Source organism: Contarinia nasturtii, unplaced genomic scaffold, assembly GCF_009176525.2.
Source record: "Contarinia nasturtii isolate CC-2019 unplaced genomic scaffold, AAFC_CNas_1.1 Cnas_scaffold_1240, whole genome shotgun sequence".
In the NCBI taxonomy this organism is placed as follows: Eukaryota; Metazoa; Arthropoda; class Insecta; order Diptera; family Cecidomyiidae; genus Contarinia; species Contarinia nasturtii.
The window spans coordinates 785,032-811,022 of record NW_022198581.1 but is presented as its reverse complement, the minus strand read 5'-3'; the positions used below and the strand labels follow the sequence as shown (position 1 = coordinate 811,022).

Here is a 25,991-nt window from a genome sequence, read left to right as displayed (position 1 = left end):
GTTCTTCGAAGAAATATGAGATGAATGGATACATTGATATTTTCAGCTAAAATTGATTACTACAATAAAAAGTAAATAATGATTTCATCATTCGATGGATATTATTTACTATTTATTATATTAACAGTCAATAAATTGGATTATTATTGTTATTTCAAGTTTATGAAATCTTTGTTTTTATATTTTATTGTGTTTAGCTATGAATTCAAAATGCTATTCAATCTTGATAAACAACGATGAAAGATAAACAACTACATTTCTTATCAATTTCTTTGTGGATTTTTCATTTCACATTCAAATTATTTTGATTTTTTTTTCTATTCTGAATTCGCTGCATCACTACTTACCTCCTATCTAACGAATATTTTTTAGAAGTAATTTGAATAATGTTTTTAAAAAAGGTTTGTATGTCTCTTGTTTTAAGTTTAATCTACTGTTACACGCATAAAATCATTATTTTTAATTAAAATTTTTATTCAATTTTATTTGTGAGTGCATATGTTATATTATGTTATGTTGAATGTTTTCATTCAGTTTCATATTTTTTGCTGTTTTTATTTTCAATTTACAATTTTCTTTTGGCCCTGGTCATTAACATTTTTTCTTTTGGCCCTGTTATAATGTGGAATCTACTAATAAATTTCACACATACATCTCAACTATAACGCCATGTATTGTCTTTTAAAATGTATAGCCGATTACCCTTAGTAACTTGTTTTATGTATTTCCTATCTAATATAAGCTGCGCGCTAATTTAATATCCATGCCATTTCGATACCACTAACGCAGATTAAATTGTTCAGCAAATAGGATTTCAAATATCATTTTATTTTGGTTTTAGATCAGTTCATTTTCTATCCACAACTGTACGTTCTAAATTATCTTAACGGTTTTCAATATAATTGTAGGTCAAAAAAACTATTTTCAAAATGTCAACCGATTTTTGTTTTGTTTATTATTTGTGTGTTAGCTTGAATTGCAAAGTTCTTTGAAAACTTTATTTTAATGAAAAGGTTTTTCCAAAACATATAAAAAAATAGTTGGTTAACCCCTAATGATGTTATTAGCAGTGAATGTATTGTGGCTACAGCTATAGGAGTGCTATTTTCGCAGCTCCTATTCATAGACGCTATTTGTGTGCAACGCATACGGACAGCAGAATATAGACCAAATGATGCGAAAATAGCAGTCCTATATAGGAGTAGCCACAATACATTACTGGTTATTAGGATATTGGGTATTTTTCCCGATATAATTGCGAGCAATAATATAAACACATTTGATCACGAAGTAATTTCTAACAATTACAAGATTAATTTGTTTGTTTTTTTTTTCCTCGTCAAAGAAAGCTTGAGATTAACCCTGTCATTCAAGATTTGTAGACATATGTTCATGGCTCAAACTTTAACAGCTGCCATACACTTCCGACACAATGAGAGCATTTTACTTGAGTTTGCATTGAAAAATAAAAGGAAAGTCAACACTGTATGCAATTTAACACGGTAAAAGTAAGTGAGACACACTTCACTGGGTTCATCTATGGTTTGGATGACTAAAGTTAGCATACAAAAACTCTTTTACTTATACTATTTTCCACCAATTATATTCCATTGCATTTTGACAACAATAAACTGAATTTCATCGTATGATTTCTTCGTGTTTTTCGTCTATGCTGCATACATTCAATCTATTTTGCCCAACACAAAACAAAACAACAAACAACAACAGAGGTCCTTTCCACACATACATATAAAAGCGTACCGTATACATTATATACTATATCTAGTACGTGTATAATTATTTGATCTGGCTGTACTCTTGAGCGCAACAAGTCATACACAATACATTCCATTCTTAATGTATGTAAGTAGCTTTTGTTATCTGATGAGAATTTCCCTCGATGAAAAAAATAACAACAACAAAAGTGGGCGAAAAAAACCTGTTTGTGAGTGGTGCTCGTTTACGAGCAAGAAAACGTAAAAGAAAAACGTAACAAAATAAGTAAAATGCAATTTTTGTGCGGTTTTGTGTATGGCATATAAGAGTATTTGAGTATGTGTTGCAATCTGTCTGGCTTCCGTTTTCTGCGTTAAAAGTAAAGTCGATGTGTACATATATGAATTCGTGGATTCAAACACAATTATCTCGCAAAATGTTCGTGTAGCTCTTGAAAACAGTGCATATATGTACTGAACGTTAATTTAAATTATTTATAAAGAAAGCGAGAAACAGAGGCTATATAATATCTATCCAGTTTCTCGTCCGCTCTTGATTATACTCATTTTACATTTTTCATCTTATAAAATAGTTTCATCTTACAATCAAAAATGATGCCCATGGTTCAACCATCAAATTGAATAATTTTTTACGAAATCGTGCTAAAACTATCCAAATTTCAAATAAAATGGTGCTTATTGCGGTCGTGATGACGGTCACTGTCTGTGCCATAAGTTTTATTGTAATTTCCACTAGCCCCGTTGCAATCGTCACTAGTGGAAAAACTAACATCGCCTGTTCAATGATGTGCATTTTTGCTGAATTGTGTTGCATTGCGGCTGGATGTTCGCCTTTTCGAATTTAAAAATTCCAATAACAAGAGAGTGAGGGAGAGAGAGAGAAAGAACGAGAAATATAAGAAAGAACAAACGTGAATTGAAATTCAATAAAAATATTTATTTTCGTTATAATATTCAATTTGGTCGGAAAAATAATAAGTGGCAGCGTATAATATGTATAAGATTTGCTGTCATTGATTTCTAATGTTGACTTTTAATTCATTTTTTTTTTCCAAATCTCATTAACCCAATAAAAATATGCAATCGAGCGTATTGCAAACACGAACGAACAACATGTATGTGCGTATTCAAGAGCATCCTGAATACAATTGAAGTGGAAATGCACTCGATTGCTTAGACTTCATTCAATTTCAAGCATTTTCGTCATTTTTTTTCTTACCCATCATACGAACTAAAATCGTGACAAAAATGCAATACGAACAAATCTTAAAGCATAATCATGTTCACATTTCCACAGATTTGTTTGTATTTCCTGTTTGTTCAGGAGAGTGAAATAGAGGAACTGAAATGTTTGCCACCCAACACTATTGAGACACGAATTACTACGCCAATGAAAATAATTTCGAATACATACCACTGATAATGTGTGCATAAACACTCGCTGCTTGTGCAATTACGTGTGCACACGTGTAGTTACCTAGAATATTGAATATCTTAATGAAAAAATTGATGAAAAAAAAAATCGATGTGTAGTTACCACTATCGCTTTGTACGGCTTGACGAATTTTCAGCCTGTTTACGAGGAATTTTGCCATTGATTGAACGCATTATAGATGAAATGAAAACAAACATTAGTGTTCCGCACAAATACAGCGAATGGGCCACTTCAAACAATAAAATGCAAAAGATGAACAATGGTTCGATTTCACATACCTTGATATTAAACCATCGGCCCAGTCTGTATCCACAGTTATTCGTTGCACATTCTCTGAATAAATGTCATTCTCTTGTGTGATTAAATCAATGATTTCATTGCCTACAAATGAACAATGAAAAAGAATCAAATATCATAAAATTGTTTAGTTTACTATGCTAAGGAATTGTTCATTTTATCGATTTTATCTTAGGCTTGTCGGATTTTCTCTCTGGCCCTTTTTGGTTCAGTACTATAATTCACTTCAGCCACTGACACTGTAACTATAATTTGAAAATAACATGTCGCATTTGAAGTAAAAATCCACAAAGATTTCAAATTATGGCAATGAAAATACAAATTATGGCATTGTACAAAACAAAAAATCCCGGAGAGAAACAAAATCCAGCAAGCCTATTATTATATTAGCCGGAAATTTATTTTAACTTGCCTTTGTACCAAAATATGGTTCCCAGTTCGTGTGGACCTTTTGATATTTTGCACGTTAAATTAATATCACTGCCAGTTTTCACATACAAATCAGCCGTTCCGAAAATAACTGCTTTTAATTCTGCAAATATACAAAGAAACGTGGATCTTAGTTTCGATTTTATCTTGTTAAAAAAAAAATCCTAACGAAGAGCATACATAAAAAGAAAAAGTAAAAATGTATTTTATTTTTGTGTCACTCTTATCCAGAAGTATGTGAAAATGTTCGACGAGCTGGAATTGAAATTGTTTTAAAGTCAATTGGTGGCAACAAGGCATGTTTCTCTTTGTATAAGTAAATAGAGCACATTTATTCAGCAGAGTATATATGTGTACATTTCAATCAAACTAATGAACATTGAGAGTTTTGTTTGACTTTTCACGGAAAGTTTCTGTTGATGGTTAAACCAGACAGAAAAGGCAGGTATGGATTTGACGGGTTCAAATTGATATCAAGCATAACAACGATGATGATGGTATAAAGGTTGAAAAATACTTGTCAAATATATTCGTTACAAATAATAACAATATGTTAAATAGAATATTTGGCTTGACGAAAAAATAGAAGAAATTTCACATCTTGAATATATTTTGGATCTAAATGAATCTCATCGTTATTAGACGATAATTTGGTAAACTCAACATTTCAATTAATTTCTATTAAAGTATTAATTCATTCAATTCCATTTCCATTTCCATTTACGTGTATTGTTAACATTCTAAACAATGAAATATTTATTGTACTTGCAAATCAATCACATATACACATGATATTGCAATAAATTTCCATTTTCAAAATTTCCATCGCTTGATTAACCGCAGAACAATAAACTCAAATGTCAAAATGTGAAATGTTTTAGCAACAGGAAAAAAAAGTGAAAAATAGACCTTTATAATCGCTTTGCTTCTAGTATATTGATTTGCGTCGACAATGGAGTTCAATCAACTACAATGCTCTCGAGAATAATCTAATATCCATTTTAATTATTGCTTTTCCACGAAAAAGAACTATATGAAGTGGATGAATGGTGAACTTTTTCCATTATTCTATTAAATATTTCAAATTAAAATTTTTACACCATGCACGAATAAAATCAAAACGCATCAAATGGGAAAAGTTAAAATTAATGAAAAAAAAAACGATGAAAAATTACGCTCGAGGTGGGAATAATAGCACACATTTCACAAAAAAATAATATGTTTGGTATTTTTTAAATGGCAAAGCACGGAAAGGGCTGAAGAAAAAAGAAAAAATGAACGAGAATAAAGTTTTGTGTTTATTGTACATCCGTTTGGAGTGTTTCCCCCAGCGATTATAATAATCACATGTACGTATTTTGACTTATTGAAATTTGTAACGTGAACAAAAGAGTCCAAATTGAAAAATTGTTTGCACGAATGTATAAATTAATTTTTGTGCAGAGAAAAAAATCAATTTGAAAACAATGAAGATGTATCAGTCATTCCCACAAATATTAATGTGAGTGAAATTGAAATCGCTGTAGGAAAATTATAAATCATTTTTATTTTTGTACAAATTAAGTGTTTGCTACTTTTAAGCAATATTTTCAACAGCATAATTATCATTCATGTCGTCAACATCATTATCGTTAACACGCTCAATAGGGAAGCCATTAACATCAAATCGATGGCATTTAACGAAACTACACTCCAAAATACATGTGTATATATGTGGTGTTATACATGTGTAATCAGCGGAAACACATTTTTTTTGCAGTAATGGTGCAGAGTGTTTTATTTAAATTGTACACATTACTTAATATTTTCAAAAAAAAAAATGAAGCCATTGTTGGTTTGCCTTGGTAACGGCTTTCAAATGGATGAAGATAGATTTACCATTGCAACCAAGTGGACGAAGAGAGTATGAGATCGTGAACAAACACAAAATCATAAAGCTCTTGGAACGAGAAGAAAAGACAGCAGTGAAGACAGAGAATGCCATACCAATAGGGTGTATTAATTTTATTTGATCATAATAATTGTTATTTATATACATATAATAAACAACTGAACTGTGTTGCTTTTTCATTTCTATGAATACGCAATAAGGCTACAACTCACTCAACTGTTATGCTACGCAAAAAAATTTCGAAATGACGTTCAAAGAGGAAGAACCATATTTCGTTCAAAAATAACTTATAAATAATATTATAAAGTATGATTGTCTTTTCAAAACATACATAAGACTATAGTCATAGACGTAATATCGCATCATTTGTTCCTAGACATTTTTCTTATTTCTTTCCGAAAAATAAATACATGTAATTTCATTCATTTTCCCTTTAAAGTTTTTTTCTCACTTCCTTCATTTGCATATGCCTGAATTTTCGCATGGCATTTGTAGCTCAAATATGTCACCGTTATGGTGTACGAATCCAATGTGGTGTTGTGATGCCATTCATCATGAATGCAAGAGGTGCCGTAAGAGACGTGCGTAGTTTACTGTTGCTAACATCACCGTCAATATATTAATGGGAAAAATAATCCTGATTAAAAATCTTACTTTTATTATTACAACTTTAAGAAAGTTGTCGTTAGCATTGGGTTTTGTCGTGCATTAATACGAAGACGGCACATTTGGCTTCAACGGGATAAATAACAGTTGTTTTTTTTTAGAATGAGACTTATGCAAGCTTTTGGTTTAAAAATTGATAGAACCGTTTAAAGCTTTTATTTTGCATAAAATGATAAAATTCACTTCAACGCAAAAAGAACGAACATTTACGTCTCGAATGGTTTTTGAGCTCTTTTCAATTTCACATATGAATTAACGTATTGTAATTCATTGGAATACCGTGTTGATGGATTTTTTTTTCAAAATTTTTAATTCCATATTTAATTTCAAATAAAAAAATAAATAATAAAAGTGTAAAATACGGATAAATTAAATGAGAAAAGATAAAAATAGTAATGTAAGAGACTTATGAGCGACATTACTCATCTAATCACATTGCAATATCGGATGAGGTATTTTTTTACTAGTTGGATAGTTCCCATACAAAAAAAATCGATCCTTTTTTGTTGACTCAGCGAAAGCCAACAAGTTCAACTGATCGAAAACTATAATAAGGAATAAAGTTGTGTAACAATATGTGGAATATTTATATGGTAAAATTGTATAATTTGATCGTCTTTATCCAGATACCGTTGCTGTCAACGCCTAGTTGAATTCGGTCCATAGTAATGCACAATGTCTGCATCAATATTGCAAAAGCATCATTTATGCAGCGAATTGTGGTTATTTCGGTTGTATCGTAAATTCATACGCTGAATTTCACAGTGAATGATTTGCCTCACGAAAAATCAAACGATTGCCGATCAGCTTTGATCGTTGAATTATGAGCAAACAATACGACATCATCGAAGCCATAAATTATTCACGAAGTGAAAAATTCGCAGTCGACTTTGTTTTATGAACAACCAGCACCTGAATTATTGTTCGATTTTGTGTTCGAATCTGAACAAAACTGAAATTCATTGCAATACTTCGAATTTTGTGTTTGTCTTTTTTTGGTTTGTTACACATACATACATTTATACAGGATTTTTTTTCTGTTGCACTTTGAGTGCGTTTTTTTTTTGTACATATGCATTGTGCATGTGTTTCTGTGGCTTTTGTTTTTTTTTTCATGTTTGGATTTGTGATTGCGTTCGCTTTCACAGATTGTCTCTATTTCCATGGGATGTCCTCTGTGTGTCGCTGAACAGTGCATGGCCATGGTTATTTTCTTCCTTTCGTCATTTTTCGGCACAGTTGCCAATGCTATATTTTATTCTTTTATATAGCATTCGCTTGACTCCGCTTAAAATTCGAGCCAACGCAATCGTAATAAATAAAAATTTATTACTTATTGTCATCCAGAAACGAAAAAAAGAGAGTTATTTTTGTGTATGTGTTTTTTTTAACATTCGATATTTTTTTTATCACTTGCAGTCTGTTCGTTGTTCCTGGTGCCTCAGCCGAGAGGAATGGTTATTGTTGTTCCAATGCATCGTGACTTCGTATCTAGCTACTCAGAAACAGTTCAACAATTTTCTGTGTCTCGACCTATTCTTTTCTCTCACATTATATGTCGCCATCTCCTCTTTGGTTGGTCTGGACACTTTTTGTAACTGTGCACCGCCTGGCTTCTTGTTTGGTTGTTGTTGATGATGATGATGATCGTAGTGTACATGCTTTTGTTGCATTTCGATTTTTAACTTATTGCCGTTTTTCGTGATTGTGTTTTTATGTTTGTTCTTTACCGGATTATATTACCGGATATCTCTTTATAGTTTTTTGTGGCCCGGATGAACGAAGGATTAGTGTTGGAGAGTAGGGAAAGCCAAGTTAAGATTTCAAAATTGCTTCACTACGTGTGATGATGCTGGTCTTTCTGTGTGTGCTTTCATTTTCTTTATACATTTTACAAATATAAATGCGATTACCAACCACTGTTGCTTTGGCCACACACACACACAGACACACACAACAATGCCTTGCTCATCTTTTGTTTTCATTTCTTGTTTCTTCTCTACGATTGAAAATATATAATTTTTTTTTTATTATTGTTTATAAAAATGATATGTTTACAACGTATGCTACTGACCTAAAAAGGGAAAAATTCGTCTGAAACATTAGTACAACAAGCACATATGTCCGTATTGCAGTTTGTTTTCGAGCATTTTAAATAATCGAGCAATTCGTTTGACAATTGGACACCGGACGCGAGAAAATTTTGATTTACTATTTTACGAAACACATACATCATGGTTCGGGACAATTTTCATCTTCAATTTAATCGAAACTGTTTAATATGTGAGACCCTGTTGGTGACCAAATAAAACATTTTATTTTATTCAGCTGAACTCAAGGTAGAGAGAAATAGCAAAGAAAAACAACAATAAACAGTAGGCGGTGTAGTTTTTTTTACATTTTCCATATATGCATTTTGCTCGATGATCCAAACTGACATCACATATATCTAACACCAAACGCCTCTGGAAATAATTTAATATTCTATCAATATTTATTAAATAACCTTAGCTGCTTGTTAGATTAATTATTTAGCTTAATGAAAATGACACGATGAAATTTTTAAAATACAGCCTCCAATGTTCGACATGCATCCCATCATGAACTCTATGCGCGTATGTGTAGCTCTGCTGCTGGTTGACCATCAAATGCAATGTGGCATGAGTTAGAAACATAAATATTGGCTTTTCTGCACACCACAGCATGAGCTTCAACGGACTCGAGTGTAAAAACATCATCGATAAGGCATAACAAAAAGGTTTGTGTACATCCTATAGTTTCTGGTTTAAAAAAAACCAGGCTACATTTCAACGATGGAAAATGTAACTGGACAAAATGATTGGACACACTTGAAATATGTGCACTCATATCGTCTCACATAAGTAAATGTACATGTTGCTATCTGGCATTAAGCCCATGCAATTGCAACAAAATGATCAAAAGTGTATTGGGTCAACCTGATATTATTTAAATATAAAAAGATTGTGATGAAACTTGATAAATGTAATGAATAGAATAAAATTTGCTTTAGTTTAAATCCTCTTCTCTCATTGGGGCCATATGTTGAGAGATGGGTTATATTTTAAATAATGTACAAGTCAAATTTTATGCTATTGGCTTCCTCTCTCTATTTCTCTGTACAGAAATAGGACTTAAATAAGTATCAGAGATATATTATTCATGAAAAAGAATTCTAAAGTGTTTGAAATTGACAAAATTAGGGATATAAAAAATTGGACACGTTGTGGTAAACATTTAATTTTAAGCCAAATCAACCTGAATTTACACAACACTTTATGCGTGTAATGGAACCTGAGACATAAGAATGAGGTGGATAAACGAAGACAAAAAATTACTTTATAAGTTATGATAAATGGTGAAAATTCAAAAACAAACATGTCAGGCGTTATATATTGCTTGGAGCCATTTGATAGAAAAACTATTTGAGATGCTTGTGTTATTGAATCAATAACATCATCATCTATTTTTCATCGAAATCATATTAATATAGCTATGTACTTCAATTTGGTCATATCTAAAATTGTAGAAGGTATCAATTAGCCGCTTACACTTAGTTAGACGCTTACACTGATGCTATAAGTCATACAGTGAACGCATTGTATAGAACAACACGATAATTTACATACACTAGCGCCACAATCGTTTCGACAAATATAACTAAGTAGTTAGCTGCACACAACATTGAATCGCAGCAAACTGCATAGAAACGAAAGTTACATAAAACGCTGGTTTAAAACGTCACCGTCTATTATCGTTTGTGCCGCTACTGCACGAAGAAATTTGGCAAAATTTTGAGGAGAGAGTCCATTTGTCAAGCAGGTGCACAGTGTAAGTGTTAATAATCAATTGACTTAAATACAAAATGTGCGAAAATTTTAAAATCCTCATAAGGTATTCGAAGGAGTTCTCAATATACACTTAATCAGTTTTGTTTAAAGCACAGGAAATAGGTGCTCCTAAGATACTCTTAGTAAAACTGATTTGTATACTAAAATTTTGTGGTAACGTCTTATTATACATTTAACAATGGGAAAATTGATTACCATTGATTACTGATATTTGTTGTTTAAAAACACGAGGCTTGAAATAAAAATTCAAAATGAAACTTTCTACAAAAACAATTAAGCCAACCAATATACATAGCTTCTGAGCAGGGGTCCGAGGGGTTGGATTACCCCCCCCCCCCCTGGGAAGAGATTTGAGAACTACCCCTTTACAAATCGAGAAAAAGTATTCTTTCGATTTGCTATGGATTTTGGCGAAAAAAGTGAAGACCTTTTTTTTTAGCTCTTCACTCACTGTAAAACGGGAGAAAATATTCAATTTTTCTCGTGTTTTTGGGCGAAGAGAAAAATCTTTCAATTTGCTAGGGTTTTTTGAGGCAAATGCTCTGAGACACCCAGCAAACCAAAACTTTTGCGATTCCACTAAAATGTGCAATGAACGTTTGGATAGTATGTGATAGCGACTAGAGCCTTTTAATATAACACAGAGAAGAATGTGTGAGAATAGAAGTGATAGCACACTTGTAATAAATAATAAGTAAAGAAGCTTATTCAATCTTTATTCTATAGGCCGTTGTGAATATTCAATAATCTTTAATATTGCACAGTTGCATCCATAGTTTGAACTTATTGCAATATGTGTACGATATGTGTGCTTATATTTTGATTACACTGTAGTCTATTCGGCTGTTGAGTGTATTTTAATTCAGCTCATAATTCAATTGATTTGCAGTCGTTTTTTTGTTGTTGTATCAAATTGCTACGTAGAATGAATATTGAAGCGTATACTAAGAGGCTGTCACGAATGGTGCAACTATAACCGAAACGAGAAGAACTATTTAGAGTCATTTTTATTCATTGAGAAACGATCAGAAACTCTATTGAATTATTTTCTCGTCAACAATTCAGCAAGTGTGAATGGATTTATTCTCAATTCATAATTAGTTTGTGAAAGATAGTCAAACATACTAAATATGATTACTCTCTAATTTTACGTTTCGTTCATTGCCAACAATTTTCCGAATATTATAAAAATTGTTCTTGACAAGTTGATGAGGACAGATGATTGCAGCTAATCTCACATTTTCGGTCAGCTTCCATAGGATACCCAAAAATGCATAGATAAATTGGTACAGACCAATGTTACAATGTACTCCAGGCTATTGATCTAGTCGCATAATTGAAAGACAAATGTCTTGATGTCTGTTTTATAAATATTAACTAAATGTAAACTCAATGAATTAGATCTGTGTAAGTAATATATCGTTTTTCTCTCTCTCTCTCTCTCTCTCTCGTTTCATTCAAATTCGAATTGAATGATTCAATGTTATGAGTATAAAGTCCAAAGTGTGAACCAAAATAGCCAGCATGCTTATTTTAATTGGAAATAATATAATTTGAATTAATCGAGAGAGAGCAAAAATAAAATCAACATCGAGGATGCACGCGTTGCCTCACTCTGTTTATAAGTGACATATTTTTGCGAGCAAAAAAAATATCAACAAACATTTCAATTTTTTAAAGATTTTGAAATCTCAAAATAACTTTGTATGGTTGATAACCGACACACGCGTTTGATACATAAAAAAGAATGAATGTTATAATTTTGAGGTTTGAATTCATTTTTTTATTTGCAGGTTTAATTCATAATCAAGCGGAATGTCCGTTTACTGATCAAAAGAAGTAATTTATTTAAATTTTTGCGACTGATTATGTTTTATTTATATTTTAATTTGACTGAAAAAAACAAACAAGTAACAATTATTTTATATATTAATTATTATTGAAAAAAAATTTACTAAAAAATAGCATTTTCATTAAAATACATTTTTTCTTCTGCAACTCAGCGACAATTCAACTAGTAAATTCACTAAAAAGAGTGTTTGAAAAAAAAAATTCGCGTATTTTTTTAAGTGTTTACTAACGATTATTTGTTTGTTCTCCTAATCGCTCCTTTAATCTTTATTTTTCGATTGTTTATTTTTTGATCGGTTTATAAATATTGAGAGTTTTTTTTTATTTTAATATTGTGACGAATTTTAGTAGATCAAATATGAAAAGATAATATTGAGAATGCGCGATGGCACGAAATCGATAATCGAGTTATTCGGCAAATTTATCCTTTCATTCGTTATAAAACTGTAAAATGAAGTGATGTGCCATGTTTATATTTTTGCCAAAATTCTGACCTCAACAAACATCCGGATATGAACAAAGAGATCAGTTCATTCAATGAACGATAAGTACTCAAGCACTTAAGAAAAAACAACGCAAACAACAAAGAAAAAAAATACAATCGACATAAAAACTTTCAAGTATATCTATGTTTATCAATGTTATCAATGAACAACTAGTCAAATGATATAATATTATCATCTATCATGTTGTTGAAACTAGAGAAAGTAATGGTCAGTTTCCAGAAAAAAATCATTATTTGACAAAAAGGGAGAGAACACAATGACGTCTTGTTAGCCACATGAAAGTCACGTGCCAATCAATAAAATGTAGCATTTTCGTCACACATCTCGTGTGTGGATCAAGTGTGTTTCTTGAAGTAAAACGTGCCTGATTTATCGGTCAGCGGTCATGGGTCGTTTTTTTTATATTTACTTTTATGTTTAGATTGAATGTTCTATTTTACCTGGTTCCACTTGTTTTTGATTCAGTAATTCTGAGTGACTTCTGAATGGTTTTTTTTTTCTCAACTGATTACAAGCGTCAATATGCACTTTGAGCTCGCTGTTCGATCGAAATTGGCACACATCATGTGATGACATATGTAAAAATCGTCTGGAAGAGAGAATTGATGCGCGAATGTACATAAATAAATGTACCAAAAATTGAGAAATTGCAAATGCACAACGAACAAAGACGGTTCACGATGAAAATTCATCATAATATTGCATCATTCAATTCTTTTAGCCATTCGCATGACAAACGAGCTACAAAAATGCGATGCGAAAAATTCTTAGGTGTTTTCGCTGACGTGACGACCATGTATGTGCAATGTGCATGCATGTATGACGAATCATGCAGGCGCTCACCTAATTTGTTATGTGAGAGAGTTATATGGCGAACGAATATGTATATGCAACAGTGAAATTTTGCTACTTCATACAAAATGACGAATGGCTAATAAAAGATTAGCTCAGCCACTTTTTTTCGTACCTTTGCTCATGTTTAATTGAAAACGTAAACGCGCTCGCGTTCATTCATTGAGAGAGTTTCGAACAAATTTGCCACACGAACGGATGTTCTTTTATTCATCATGAAAATCGATTTATCCAATCGTTTCGCCGAATTATTATGCATTGAATGTGATTTTGATACATTGACGCATTTAGAGTAAATTACAATTTTTTGATATTCATTGACTAACGCTCGGGATGAGCTCGTGTATTTAATTGATTTTGCAACATAGATAATGTCGATACTTGTATCGATATCTATTAAAATTTATTCAGAAGATTATTGGATTTTCATCGCACACGCTAAACACACTCAATGAAACCAATTATTCAAATAAGAAACGTTGTCGGACATTATTTCTTCACACTCAACGGATGACGGTGACAATAATGTAAAGCAAAGCAACGGTCAAGCAAATTGCCGCATTATTTACAAAATGTTTTACATATCTTATTTTAATTGTTGCAGAATAGACGTCGATAACGCCAACGGCAACGAGCGTGCACGACTTACATACATATCTTTTTTTTTGTTCATGTTTGCCATTATATGTGCCATGTGTTCATTCATAAGAAGTTTCACATTGGATTTTCATCATATTGTTTTGCGTCAAACGCACTCATTCATGCTACTTACTATCAGAACTTCAACCGAATTGTAATACAATTGACGGAGATCATTGATATTTATGCGGTTGAATTGTTGTTGCTGATTCGGTTTTTGACGACCTTTTTAATAGTTTTCAATCGGACAGCGTGATCAGTTGTGTGATCGGAAAGTGATCAATGAATGACATTACAAATAATAAAATCAAACATTTTTTTTCCTTTTAAAAGCACACCAAGATTGAATCATTTTCGGAACTCCGATTTTTCCTATAAATTTTGTATGTGTGTGTGTTTTTCCCTAATTTTGGCTTTCAACCAATGATACCTAATCAAAAATCATTTGGCAAGGCTCTTATCACCTATCATTACAAACAAATTGAAGAGAATAACTCGTTCTTTTTGGCACTTTGAAATGCTTTCATAGGCAATATTTTGTCTTCAGAAAATGAAAGTGAAAATTTACCTTATACAACATTTATTATAATAAAATAATATATTCATGAAAAACGAAAAAAAAAAAATAATTGAGAAGATGACGCCCAATTGAGCGAAACATTCGCTCGGAAATTCATGCGATGTAATACGAATGCAATGCCATAGTTTTGCATATGCTCTTGTACCAAAGCATATATATGATCATATCAAGTGAGCCACTGTTTAAACTAAATTTAACAATCGCCCTCTAAAAATTCCCACAGTCAACGACAACGTTCAAAGTCCAATGTATTCGAAAAATGCGTTAGCAGCTAAACGATACATTCCAACACAGTCGAATAACCAGTTCAACACACAAGAAATATAGATTACATACAAGCGATAGTAAAACTACAAAAACAAATGACAAATGGTCACTACAACAGTGACAACAACAGCAAACCAGAGTAAGCGAACCACAATGAATACGAATGATAAGTCATTGGATAGATATTGCGTCAGCAAATATGTATTAACTTTGTTATTGGTATGTCTAACAAGTGGCGAATGAGTACAGACACCGACACATATACTGCAATGGGCAAAGACGGTCACATGCATTGACCATATTGTTGTGAATGGTCAACAAACGAATGTAGACGAAATCTGTTAATTGTACAGAAGAAATGTATCCAAAAAAAGACAAATACACCCAAGAAAATCACATACACGGCATATTTTTTTTTTTTTTTCGAAAGAGGAAGTGTGTATCAACAGTAGCAAACATGCAATGGATTCCATTGAGCAATTAAAAATGCATGCACTGATAATGTGTTTAACGGAAAACTATGGACCGGAATTGGTCCGTTAAACAGTGGAAAAAAATGAGATGCGACGTTTTTTCTTAGTTTTCCGTCATTTCACTGTTTATCAACAATTTTGATCCTGATATCATTTGAATTGGTTGTCTCCTGAATGAGAATTTGAAAAAAAAAAGTCATCAACATTTGTATTTTCACCTATTTTTTGTGCAAACGCACAATGTTTACAATTTTTTTTTATGTATACACACACATATACGACACACACACACGTGCACACATGTTCATGATTGCGCTTAAAATTTACCAATTTGTAAAGATGTGTCAAAGTTTGCCATGTCTGCGTGCCCTGATATAAACGGCTTATTTATGAGACGCAACCACAGAGGAAGAAAATGCAATCAAAAGAAGAATAAAAAAACCGAAGAGAACCAAAAAAAAGTGGCAATATGCGCACGCGATCACAATTACAACAAAACAATCGTAAAATAACATTGGGCTACATTGCGAGCACATATATTTGCCTTGCATAGAGGACCGTAGAATATATGCGCGCGCTCTTGTCTACACACAACGGTCACAGTTGTATGAATGGGCAACCACAGAGACACAATGCTTAGAGTGTAAACACACTGTATGTATTTTGTTGGCAGCAACAACATTTTTTTTTTAATTCTTTCTTTCTCTTTCTTTTTTGCTTAGCTCTTTTCACTCATTGTCGTTCTCTATCTCTTTCTTAATGTGTAAATACAGTGTGTATGTTTTTACTTTTGTTGTGTTCTTTTTTTTTCTTCTTTTATACTTTACTTTCCGCGCTGTCGATCATTTTCAACTCTCATCCTTTCTACGATATTTTCGTTCGGCTCCGATGTAATATTTAAAGCAGTTCATTAACTAACGATCAGTTAGTCATCTATTAAAGTCGTCTGGTGCAGTTTGTCGAATTTAAGCGCTCTCATCACTCAAAGCTAACACATTTTCCATTGGTGTTGAAAATTGTCTGTCCAGAACAAATTTTTTGTTATAATCAATAAAATATGCGCTCATTCAAACCATATCACGCTTAAAACTAACAGTTATTTTCTATAAATAAAAATTTTCACTTTTGAAAGAGTTGAGATTTGTAGCAGAGAAGAAAAAAATGCGGCGAATTGAACAAAAACAAAAAATTCGATATTTTTTATATTAAAAAAGAAACGGAACATTGATTTTTTTGGAGTTAGATGGTGCAAATGATTTGTAATCAAGCAAGGTCTATTTAAAAAATTGTACAACATTTTTCGAATGAAACAAGTGGCGCACATTTGTCTATTCGTTTTCGAATGGAATTTATGTCGAGTGTTTGATCAATGGATATTTTACTATTCGGTCAGGTGAATATCTGCGAATAGAATAACAATTCGGTGAATTTATAAATTTAAAAATAAAAAATAAAAATATTGTTGCTATGAAAAAATGTTATCGTATTTAAGAACAAAAGTGAACGTTTGGTTCCGACAAAATCGATTAGTTGCGATCTGAATTTGGGCAAACTTAACATAAACACTTTAAAAAGCGATTTACAAAATTTATGATTTCACACAATAAAAAGGCGTCACCATACCCAAAAAGGATCAAAAGTGAATTGTCTTGAATAGACAATAAGGACATTAACAATAAAATAGCAAATATTTAACAGAAATACATCAAATTCAATTGGACATTAAGCATTAATTCAAACGACAGTAAATATGAATCGATTCCTATTTTCATTATATATAATATGCCTGGTGCATTACCAAGTTCCTAAGAATTGTGTATATTCAATGGTTGTAAATGATATTGAAAGTGGTGGCAGTTATTTGGCCAAAGTGTTTGATCACAATGAAAATCATCCAAACCATCAGCAGCAGCAGCAGCAAGAATTGCTTCAACAACAACAGCATCATCATCATTTAAGACATAGCCACAACCAACAAAATTATCATCGTCACCACACCGTACATCATCATCAGGCCGATGTGAATCATCATGTGGATGCTGGCAACCACAACGATGTCGAAATCGGCCATACGCAACCAAATATGGTAAATTTTGTCAAAAACATCTAATCATTTCCATTGCAACACCATCATCATTAACTGTTCAGACTTTTATTGTTGAATTCTCATCAAGCCAACATCCTTCCAGAACGTATGGTTTATGTTCGAATTTTGTCTCTATATTTTTTGTCTCTATATTTGCAAAAAGACGAAAATTATGTTTCCCCTAGATCCGTTATTAAAATGACGTTAAAAATGCATGTGTTTTTTTCGTTTTTGCTTTTTTAGTGGCATATTTTAGGCCAAACCGTTAAAAGTATCGATGAAAAATCGGATAAGCATTTCGATGAGCAGCAAATTTTCGATAAAATGCATCATCAAAAAGTGAATTGTCCAAAGTGTCGAAATCGCCCCGAATTGCGTATGACTGAAGAAGAATTAACCAAACTGCGAATTGAATATGTGAAAAATCAAATATTGAAAAAATTGCAAATGACCGAACGACCAAATGTTTCAGCTGCAAATTTACCGCGACCCATCGCCGAAGGTTCGATGATTTTTCCAGAAGATGAAGAAGAACAACAGAATCATGCATTCGAACAATTTTATGGAAAAACAACGCAAAAGATTATTTTCCTAGAGTTGGGTAAGTTTTTTTTTTGAAATATTAAACATATTGCATATAATTCCTATGATGTGAAATACATTTCATGTATTCCGAAATGCCAAAAAAACTAACAAAAACAATTTCCAGCAATTACATAAATATTTTTATGTGGTATTAGTATTTTTTTTTTTTAAGAAAAAAGTTTGAAAATTGCGGTCATTAGGGAGTTTTGCGATATATTCGTTGACTTGTTATGTTTTATAACGTTTTTTTTACCATTTCATTAATACACTTTTGAATAGTGTTTGGTTGGTGTTTGAATCTGTTGTCGTTGCAATAGCTCAACAATGCAACAATAAAAGCAATTTATGGATAATATGCGAGTGTACGCAATATTAATTAATTGCAGTACCTGAGTGAAATGGGAAAATACACTACAATATTTGTGCAACATATTTTTTTCTTTCTGCATCAATATGTTTACGGTCAATAGATATAAAACCAATTGCCTATGATTACAATGCGGATAACTTGAATTGAAAATTGATTGATTGGTGTATTCAAATCATCTCGCTTTTAATATTTGCATTCGTCCTGGATAATTAATTATAATTTGTTGAATAATTTAACATTCAACATTAAATGAAGTAAAAGTATTTGATTTTTACAATAACATTTTTGTGTTTGCTCAACATTTCTTATCATCACAACAAATTTATTATGTTTATGTTGGCATAGCATAGCGAAGAGTGAAAGAAGTAAAAGTTTTAAGAAAAATCTGAGCACATTTGTTTGTTCAAAAAAAAAAGAAAAGAAAAAATTGTCATATCAAATGTAGATTATATTGTTAGAGAAAGAATATTGCAATGCGATTCGAGTGATTGCAGCAAGCAAGTGTGTGGCTACAGCTGCGGCTTTTTCCAATAATGACATTCTGAACGTCACCAACACACTGTCATAAACCGGCATATATAAAAAAAAACACTAATCGGCGCCTGAGAGAGTGAACGTCATTCGAATACGAATGCAATCACGCTATGACCGAGTGCTCGAAACGAAAAAAAAGACGCATGTCGATAAATTTATCCTATTTATTAATGAGAGTGTGAAGCAATTCCAAATGTGCGCCACACTGGTGTATAGTATACAATACATATACACCATTATATATATACGTACAGAGAGAGAGATCTGTGGGGCTGCTGCACTTATAACTAAAATGATGTACGAACTGTGACCGCATCATGATCGTGAAATGTACGGGTTTTGTGCATAAACAATCTCATTACTTATTGTAATGTTAAATTAATGAGTTGTCAATGTGTTGATTGAATTCAATTCGAAATATTGACCAAAAGGAGAGAATATAAAGGAACAAAAAAAAAATGTGCTACTTCTTCAATCAAATCGTAACGTAATATCAAAAGTGAGTCAAACGCATTTCTCATATAGAATTTGTATCTTCTTGCCGATTGGTACCGATGCAATTGACAAAATCTTCATTGAATGCAAATAGCGTTTCATGATTGCAGCAGCACATTGAAGTGAAGTTTCTAACTTGAATTTGGCTCGATATGGAATTACTCTCTAATTACTCGATATGGAATACTCTTTTTTTTTCTTGTTCTGACTCTCTGAGTCTCTGAAATGCTCGTTTATTGAAGCTCACTATCTTTATATATTTTTTTTATGTATATGTGTATGCGCGCGCCTCGTTTCGTATTTCATAAGACGTCGTTTTTGTGTATGTCGTGATTTGTTTTTGTTTTAGCTGTTGTCTCTTTCATTCTTCGTTTTCGATCTGTAATATATGGATTTTTAACATTTTTTTTTGCCGTCGATTGCCTGAGTACAAAGTCCAACATATAACGCTTACACATTGTTGATGGGAATCATGCTTGTGCGACGTGAAACAATCAAATTGATATTATTTTATGTACTTAGAAATGCCAAGAGCGACATTTGTATAGTATTTTGAATATATTGCCATACGGACAAATGCAATGAAGACGTAAGAACTATAAAAAAAATTACACTGAAAGGGACAGAGATAGAGATGGAGAAAGAAAAGAACTCAATCGCTAATATGTAATTTTTTTATTGGGTCGATATGAATATTCATGAATTGCTATAATTTCAGCATTTTATTTTGAATGTGACAAAAAAAGAACACAGTGGAATGATCTTTCATGCAGTAAAAATAATATGAATGTTTGAGGAAGTTGTTTACAAACAAACTCGAAAGCCGTATTTTTATCAAGAAAATCATGTTGTTCAATATCAGTAAAACGGGCGAGTACGTGCGTGCTATTATGCACACGCTCACTCAAAACGATGTGCAAATCACAAGTTTTTTTTGTTGTGTCCACCAAAATATTTGATTCAAAAGCCAAATAAAAATCTCATGCCTCTTATCGTTCATCATTTGATTGTTATATTTTTAGAATCTGCAGTCCAACCACACCAGTGCACATTGGAAGCGCAGTATAGACAGTAGAGTATTGTTATAGTTTAGTAGACAACGAACAATAAATGTGCAAACCTTGAACTGATAACGAAACATATTTTTTACTTGAATAAATCCAATAATTTGATTCAAATTCGAATGCTCTTTGAGCTGAAATTAAAAGACAGAAAACGTTGTAAATGTATTGAGCATATAGATTTCGTTTATCAATATTTATTGAAGTATTGATTATAGACGGGAGACTAGGTCACTGATATCAGCTGAAATGGGCATTGAGCATAACAAATATTAATTTTCTATGCTTTATTCAGTTCGTAGAAAATAATAGTTGTTCATTTTTTTCGCCATGAATTTAAGGCACTTTTTCAATCAATAAAAACTATATATATATAATATATATAGTTCATTTTATGAAAAGATTGCATTAAAAGAAGAAAGAATTAAAATGAGCATGAATAACCACTTCACTGTAAACAAATAATAAAACGGCTTTTTTGAAGCGTAAACATTCGAAGGCTCTGACTAAATGTAGTGACATTGTTGTCATAGACTTTGAACCCAACAAAACAGCAGTGAGCACACATCTTGAAAAGAAGAACGTCCGAGAAAAATATAGAAAAAAAAACCCTTACCTTTCTCAATATAAAAATCGGACGTTGAATCTGCTGTTTGTATTTTTCCTTCATACATGTTCTATCTCCATTTATGTTATTTATTCATGCCTTTTTTACATCTTTCTTCAATCGCATCAAAAATTACTCACAATTGGAGCTACAATTAAATGTGGTTTTATTATCATTGGCACGTACTCATTTTTTTGCATTTGTCTCTTTCTTACGCTCCATCTCAGAGGGATCGACAATGATATTGATTTGTGTTTGTCGTATGGGTTTTTAAAAAAATATATAGACACAAAAATATACGGAAATACGGTTGTGCAATTTGTGCGCTCTTCAATTGGTGTGTTGTTATCAGAGGCAGCAAAAATTCATTAAATCGTATGATAGTTCTCGACTGGCATGACATGATCGATGAAGGTTCAACATTTTAAACAGTTAACGGAAATTTGAGTTGATTATAATAATCTTTTCTTGTTGAAGATGTAGTTTATTGCTACCGAACCATAATAATAATAGATTAATTAATCACTGATTGAAGTGGTTGTGTGGTACGCGTGTACAATGTGCAAATTCTGTATGAATTCGTTTGATTACCCTCGAAAATGTTTAAATTCAATGAATTGTTATCAATTATAAATGACGACCAAAATCAATGTATATTCATCATATCACAACATTTCCGGCGATTGTATTCGATATACAATTTATTATCAACGTCATTTTAAAAATTATACCGATTAAAAAAATAATAATAAATATATTCTTTTTTGTCCGTTCATGTTCGCTATTCGATGGATTCGCATGCATGCAGATAATGAAAAATGTAAAGAAGTGGAAAATTTCGGTTCATACATGTGCTTTACATTTGAGATACCAGCCGATATTGATTATAATGATGTTGATGCAGCCGAACTATGGGTTTATCGTCAACCAGATCCAAACGCTGCTAATGAAGCGCAATCATTTTTGGTCAGCGAAATTGAAAGTTGGGATTCTAAAAAAATCAACAAACCATTCGCCATTCACTATGCAAACAGTTCAGGTATGTTTAATTATATATGTATTCGTTATATATATCTATGTGTGTGTGTGTGTGTGTGTGTTATTTTATTGAGAGATTTAATTGACTAACCAACCAAATAATGTCCGAAATAAATAATCGATCGCATAAAATATTGAAATTGTTCTTGACGGATTTTAACATTAATTTCATATCACTATAAATGACATAAAGTGATAAATTGTGTCATCGAGAGTTACATTAAATTTATACTCTTGCAGCAAAGGTCGCACCATTTAAACAAGCGAGACAAATAAACCACATTGCTAAGCATAACAATCAACGAATTCAGAAAACAACACTCACAAACAACACATATATTATTATTTTGTATTTATTTTTGGTGATTACAATTACCAAGAGGCTGCCAGAAAAACTGCACATAAATGACAACGCATTTGCTGTGAAATTAACAGCCGAAATGAATTGTTTGTGCACACAAAATCGTTGTGCTCGTTATGCTTTTTCTCATTTGTTTGTGAGTTCAATAATACTTTACTTATACACCATGGGATGCGTAAAAGTATTCTAATCAACACAAAAACAACGATTGTATCCTAGTTTGAACACAATTTGGGGACAAATGTTTCCCTGAGGAGCGAAATGAGGAGGGGAAGAACACTGAAGAGGGTCCACCTCCTCAATTAATGCTTCTGTGAAAAATGTGTCACTTTCATCGGAACGACACCCAAAATAAGTATTTCACGTAGTTCACAGCAAGATATAGCTTTATTGTGAGGATAGTGAGTGTCACAGAAAGTTCTATATTAAATTAGACCACATGCATGCATTTTCTGTTTTGAACTTGAGCAAAATTGAGATCTTTTTCGTTTTTCTTATATTTCTTAATTTGGAAACCTTAAATTAGTTTTTAAAGGTATTTCGATCCTTATATTTTTTTAACCCAAAAGTAATTTTGATTGTTTTGTTCATTTAAAATCATCTTCTTGAAAAACTTTAATTTTCGATGGAAACGAACGTTCGATCGCGAAAAAAACATAATTTCAAATGAAAATTTATCGAAAGAATATCGAAAAAGTTAGTCGTATGGATGTAAGATCGCCAATCGGCCAATTTAATTTTCTATAGAATTTGTTTATGAAAATAAACGGCGGACGGCGGAATGGTTTGGCGAATGTGTGCGAATTTTTTATTCATGTTTTCATCGAATTTATGTTGAATGCGTGTGATGCATTTTAAATGAATACAATATCCAAAAGGCAATGACATTGGATCAGACCGAGATACACCGATTTCTATACATTGTGTGTATTGAAAATGTCATATTCGATTCGGTTGTAACAATGTCGATTGCTATTTTAACTCACAATATTCATATTTTTGTTTATTTTGTTGAATTACAATCATTCATATAAATTTGAAATTTGCTTCTTTTTTTTCATTTTCTCTTTCACTGTTTACCTCGACAATCAACACTGTTGTTGTTGCTTCAATTCAATTGTTGGTGTCGTCGTTTGATTCAATAGAAGGATGGGGTAAAATTGATTTTACATGGTCCATACGTAATTGGATAAAATATAAGAATCTCTTTCACGTCATCGACATTTCATGTAATACGTGCGAAAAACATCCAACAGTTGATCTATTTTCGCTCGACTATGGTTACCGGCCATTTATCGTTGTAAACACAACATCGAGCCAAACAATAAAACGAAAACGACGCAGCATTGATTGTTCACCCGGCGTATCACAATGTTGCCGTGATAAATTGTACATATCATTCGCCGAAATTGGTTGGAACGACTGGATTCTTCATCCTCTCGGCTATGATGCGTACTTTTGCCGCGGTTCATGCTCAACAAGCGCCACAATCTCATCCCCTACAAGCATCTACCACACAGTTGTTCGGGTAAGTTTCTTTCGCTACTTTCTAATTACTTCACTCACTCACTTCATGCACTCTTTCTTCCGCACAATTTTTCGTGATTTCTTGCTATTTTCTTTAGTTTTAGAATTCATTTTGTATTTTGTTAATGAACATTGTAGATAAGCTTTGTTATAAATTCACCACATGCATACGCATTTGCACATTCATTCACAAATCGATAAGCCAGAACTAAGATATACCGAACCACAATGGTTTTTTGTTCTTTGATTGACTTATATTTATTTGTTTTTCTGTTTTTTTTCTCCCTTTCTCCAATCTTTGTTGCTGCTACGGTTTTTTTTTTAACTGGCGACCACTCTTTGAATCTGGGATATCCTTCAATTTTTTCACCATATAGCAAATGTTGGGAAGTCAGTCAACGCACAATAAAGAAAATAGCTTTGAATTGGTTCCATGTTGTACGGCAACACAATTTTCATCACTTGAACTACTTTATATGGAAAATAATTCAACAGCCACACGAAAGATGCTGCCAAACATGGTAGTTGAGGCATGCGGTTGCATGTAGTCATTACGGTCGATTGTTCAAAAAAAAAGAAGAAAAACGAATCTTTTTGACGTTAATTTTTTTAATCTTCCATTTCATTGCAATGGAACACCAGATTTCCACTCTGTTTGTCAATTCGATTGCATTCAACAACTCGATTCTTTCATTGCGAATTAGTTTAGTGAATTTAGTTGTATAATAATTTATTTTTGTTTGTGTATAAGTATTATGTAGCTCTGAGGTGCTCATTAAATTTGTTGTTTCTTGAGATCAGACAAGAGAAAAAAGACCGACGGTCGAACGCAACATATTACTTAAATTGAAATACAGTATTCTATCAAAATAGACTCAACATTTTATGGTTTTGCCCATTTAAGAAAAATCAATTATTTTTTTTTTTTTTTCATTTTTTCATTTTAGATTCTCTTTTTTATTGTGTATGTTACGTGTATTTTTTAATTTCCGTACCAATTAGACGATATTGAAATCTTAATCTGATAAAATAACTTTTTTTAAATTATAATATATGAGATGATCCAAAATTAGAAACTATGTAATGTCGTCATTCATTTGTATTTATACACAATTGGACGCTTTTGACAAATCGTAAGTACTTTTTGTTACTTGAAAACATTTCACCAAAAAGTGAAAACTTTATCAATTTTCCATGATTCCTATTTAGTTGATAGAATCTTTAGTTTTCAATTATGTTCTAACTTTGTAAAAAATCAATAATATTTGTGCTTTCAAATATTGCTTAAAGGATGACATTTTTAACTTTATACCAGTGACGTGAACCGGTTTAGCATTTCTCATGCGGTAACTCGAATTGGTTCCACTTGTGTGTTGGACGAAAAGGAGCAAACGAAACGTTCCGAAAATGGTTTGTGAATAGCGATGATTTGCATGAGTGAACAATGAAACCGCCTTTTTGCTAGGGTTTTTGTACAGTTTTGTACGACTTTATAATTCGGTCAGAATTCTATAATTAAAAAGACATATAAACAAATGACAATTTTTAAATGAAAACAATTTCGTTACTTTCAATAAAATGGTATATTATTGCATAAAATCTTGTTCAAAGTGAAATATTTTCGACAAAGCTCAAAAGTCGGAACCATGACAGAACTTTTAAAGCACACACATTTGGCATCGTCAAGTTCTTGCGTGACAACTATTTTCTAAATTCGAAAAGATCCGAAGGGCTTTGATTTTCATTATTACATTGAAAATCGTTCTCAAACGGCTGAATGTATGTAAGCAACAAATGTAGTTGGAAAACTCATTAGATGAAATGCTCCACCTCCCG

General features: G+C 32.1%; 2 protein-coding genes across 4 annotated transcripts in view; one reads left to right on the top strand and one right to left on the bottom strand.

The window, feature by feature from the left end:
* Positions 1–201: 201 nt before the first annotated feature.
* Positions 202–25,991, bottom strand: part of LOC116345054 (zwei Ig domain protein zig-8) — a 107,688-nt gene continuing 81,898 nt past the window's right edge. For all 3 annotated transcript variants that reach the window (XM_031774099.1, XM_031774097.1, XM_031774098.1), the window contains 5 exons: positions 3,881–4,000; positions 3,450–3,552; positions 3,274–3,308; positions 3,151–3,213; positions 202–2,567 (listed from right to left, as the gene is read on the bottom strand). In XM_031774099.1, coding sequence (XP_031629959.1) covers positions 2,311–2,567; positions 3,151–3,213; positions 3,274–3,308; positions 3,450–3,552; positions 3,881–4,000 — 578 coding nt within the window. In that variant the 3' untranslated portion in view covers positions 202–2,310. The remainder of the gene's footprint in view (positions 2,568–3,150; positions 3,214–3,273; positions 3,309–3,449; positions 3,553–3,880; positions 4,001–25,991) is intronic.
* On the top strand, positions 16,442–25,072 carry LOC116345053 (growth/differentiation factor 8). The gene is made up of 5 exons (XM_031774094.1): positions 16,442–17,577; positions 17,821–18,178; positions 22,038–22,268; positions 23,774–24,156; positions 24,533–25,072. Exons 1-5 carry the CDS (start codon positions 17,242–17,244, stop codon positions 24,701–24,703), a joined length of 1,479 nt encoding a protein of 492 aa, XP_031629954.1. The 5' UTR covers positions 16,442–17,241; the 3' UTR covers positions 24,704–25,072.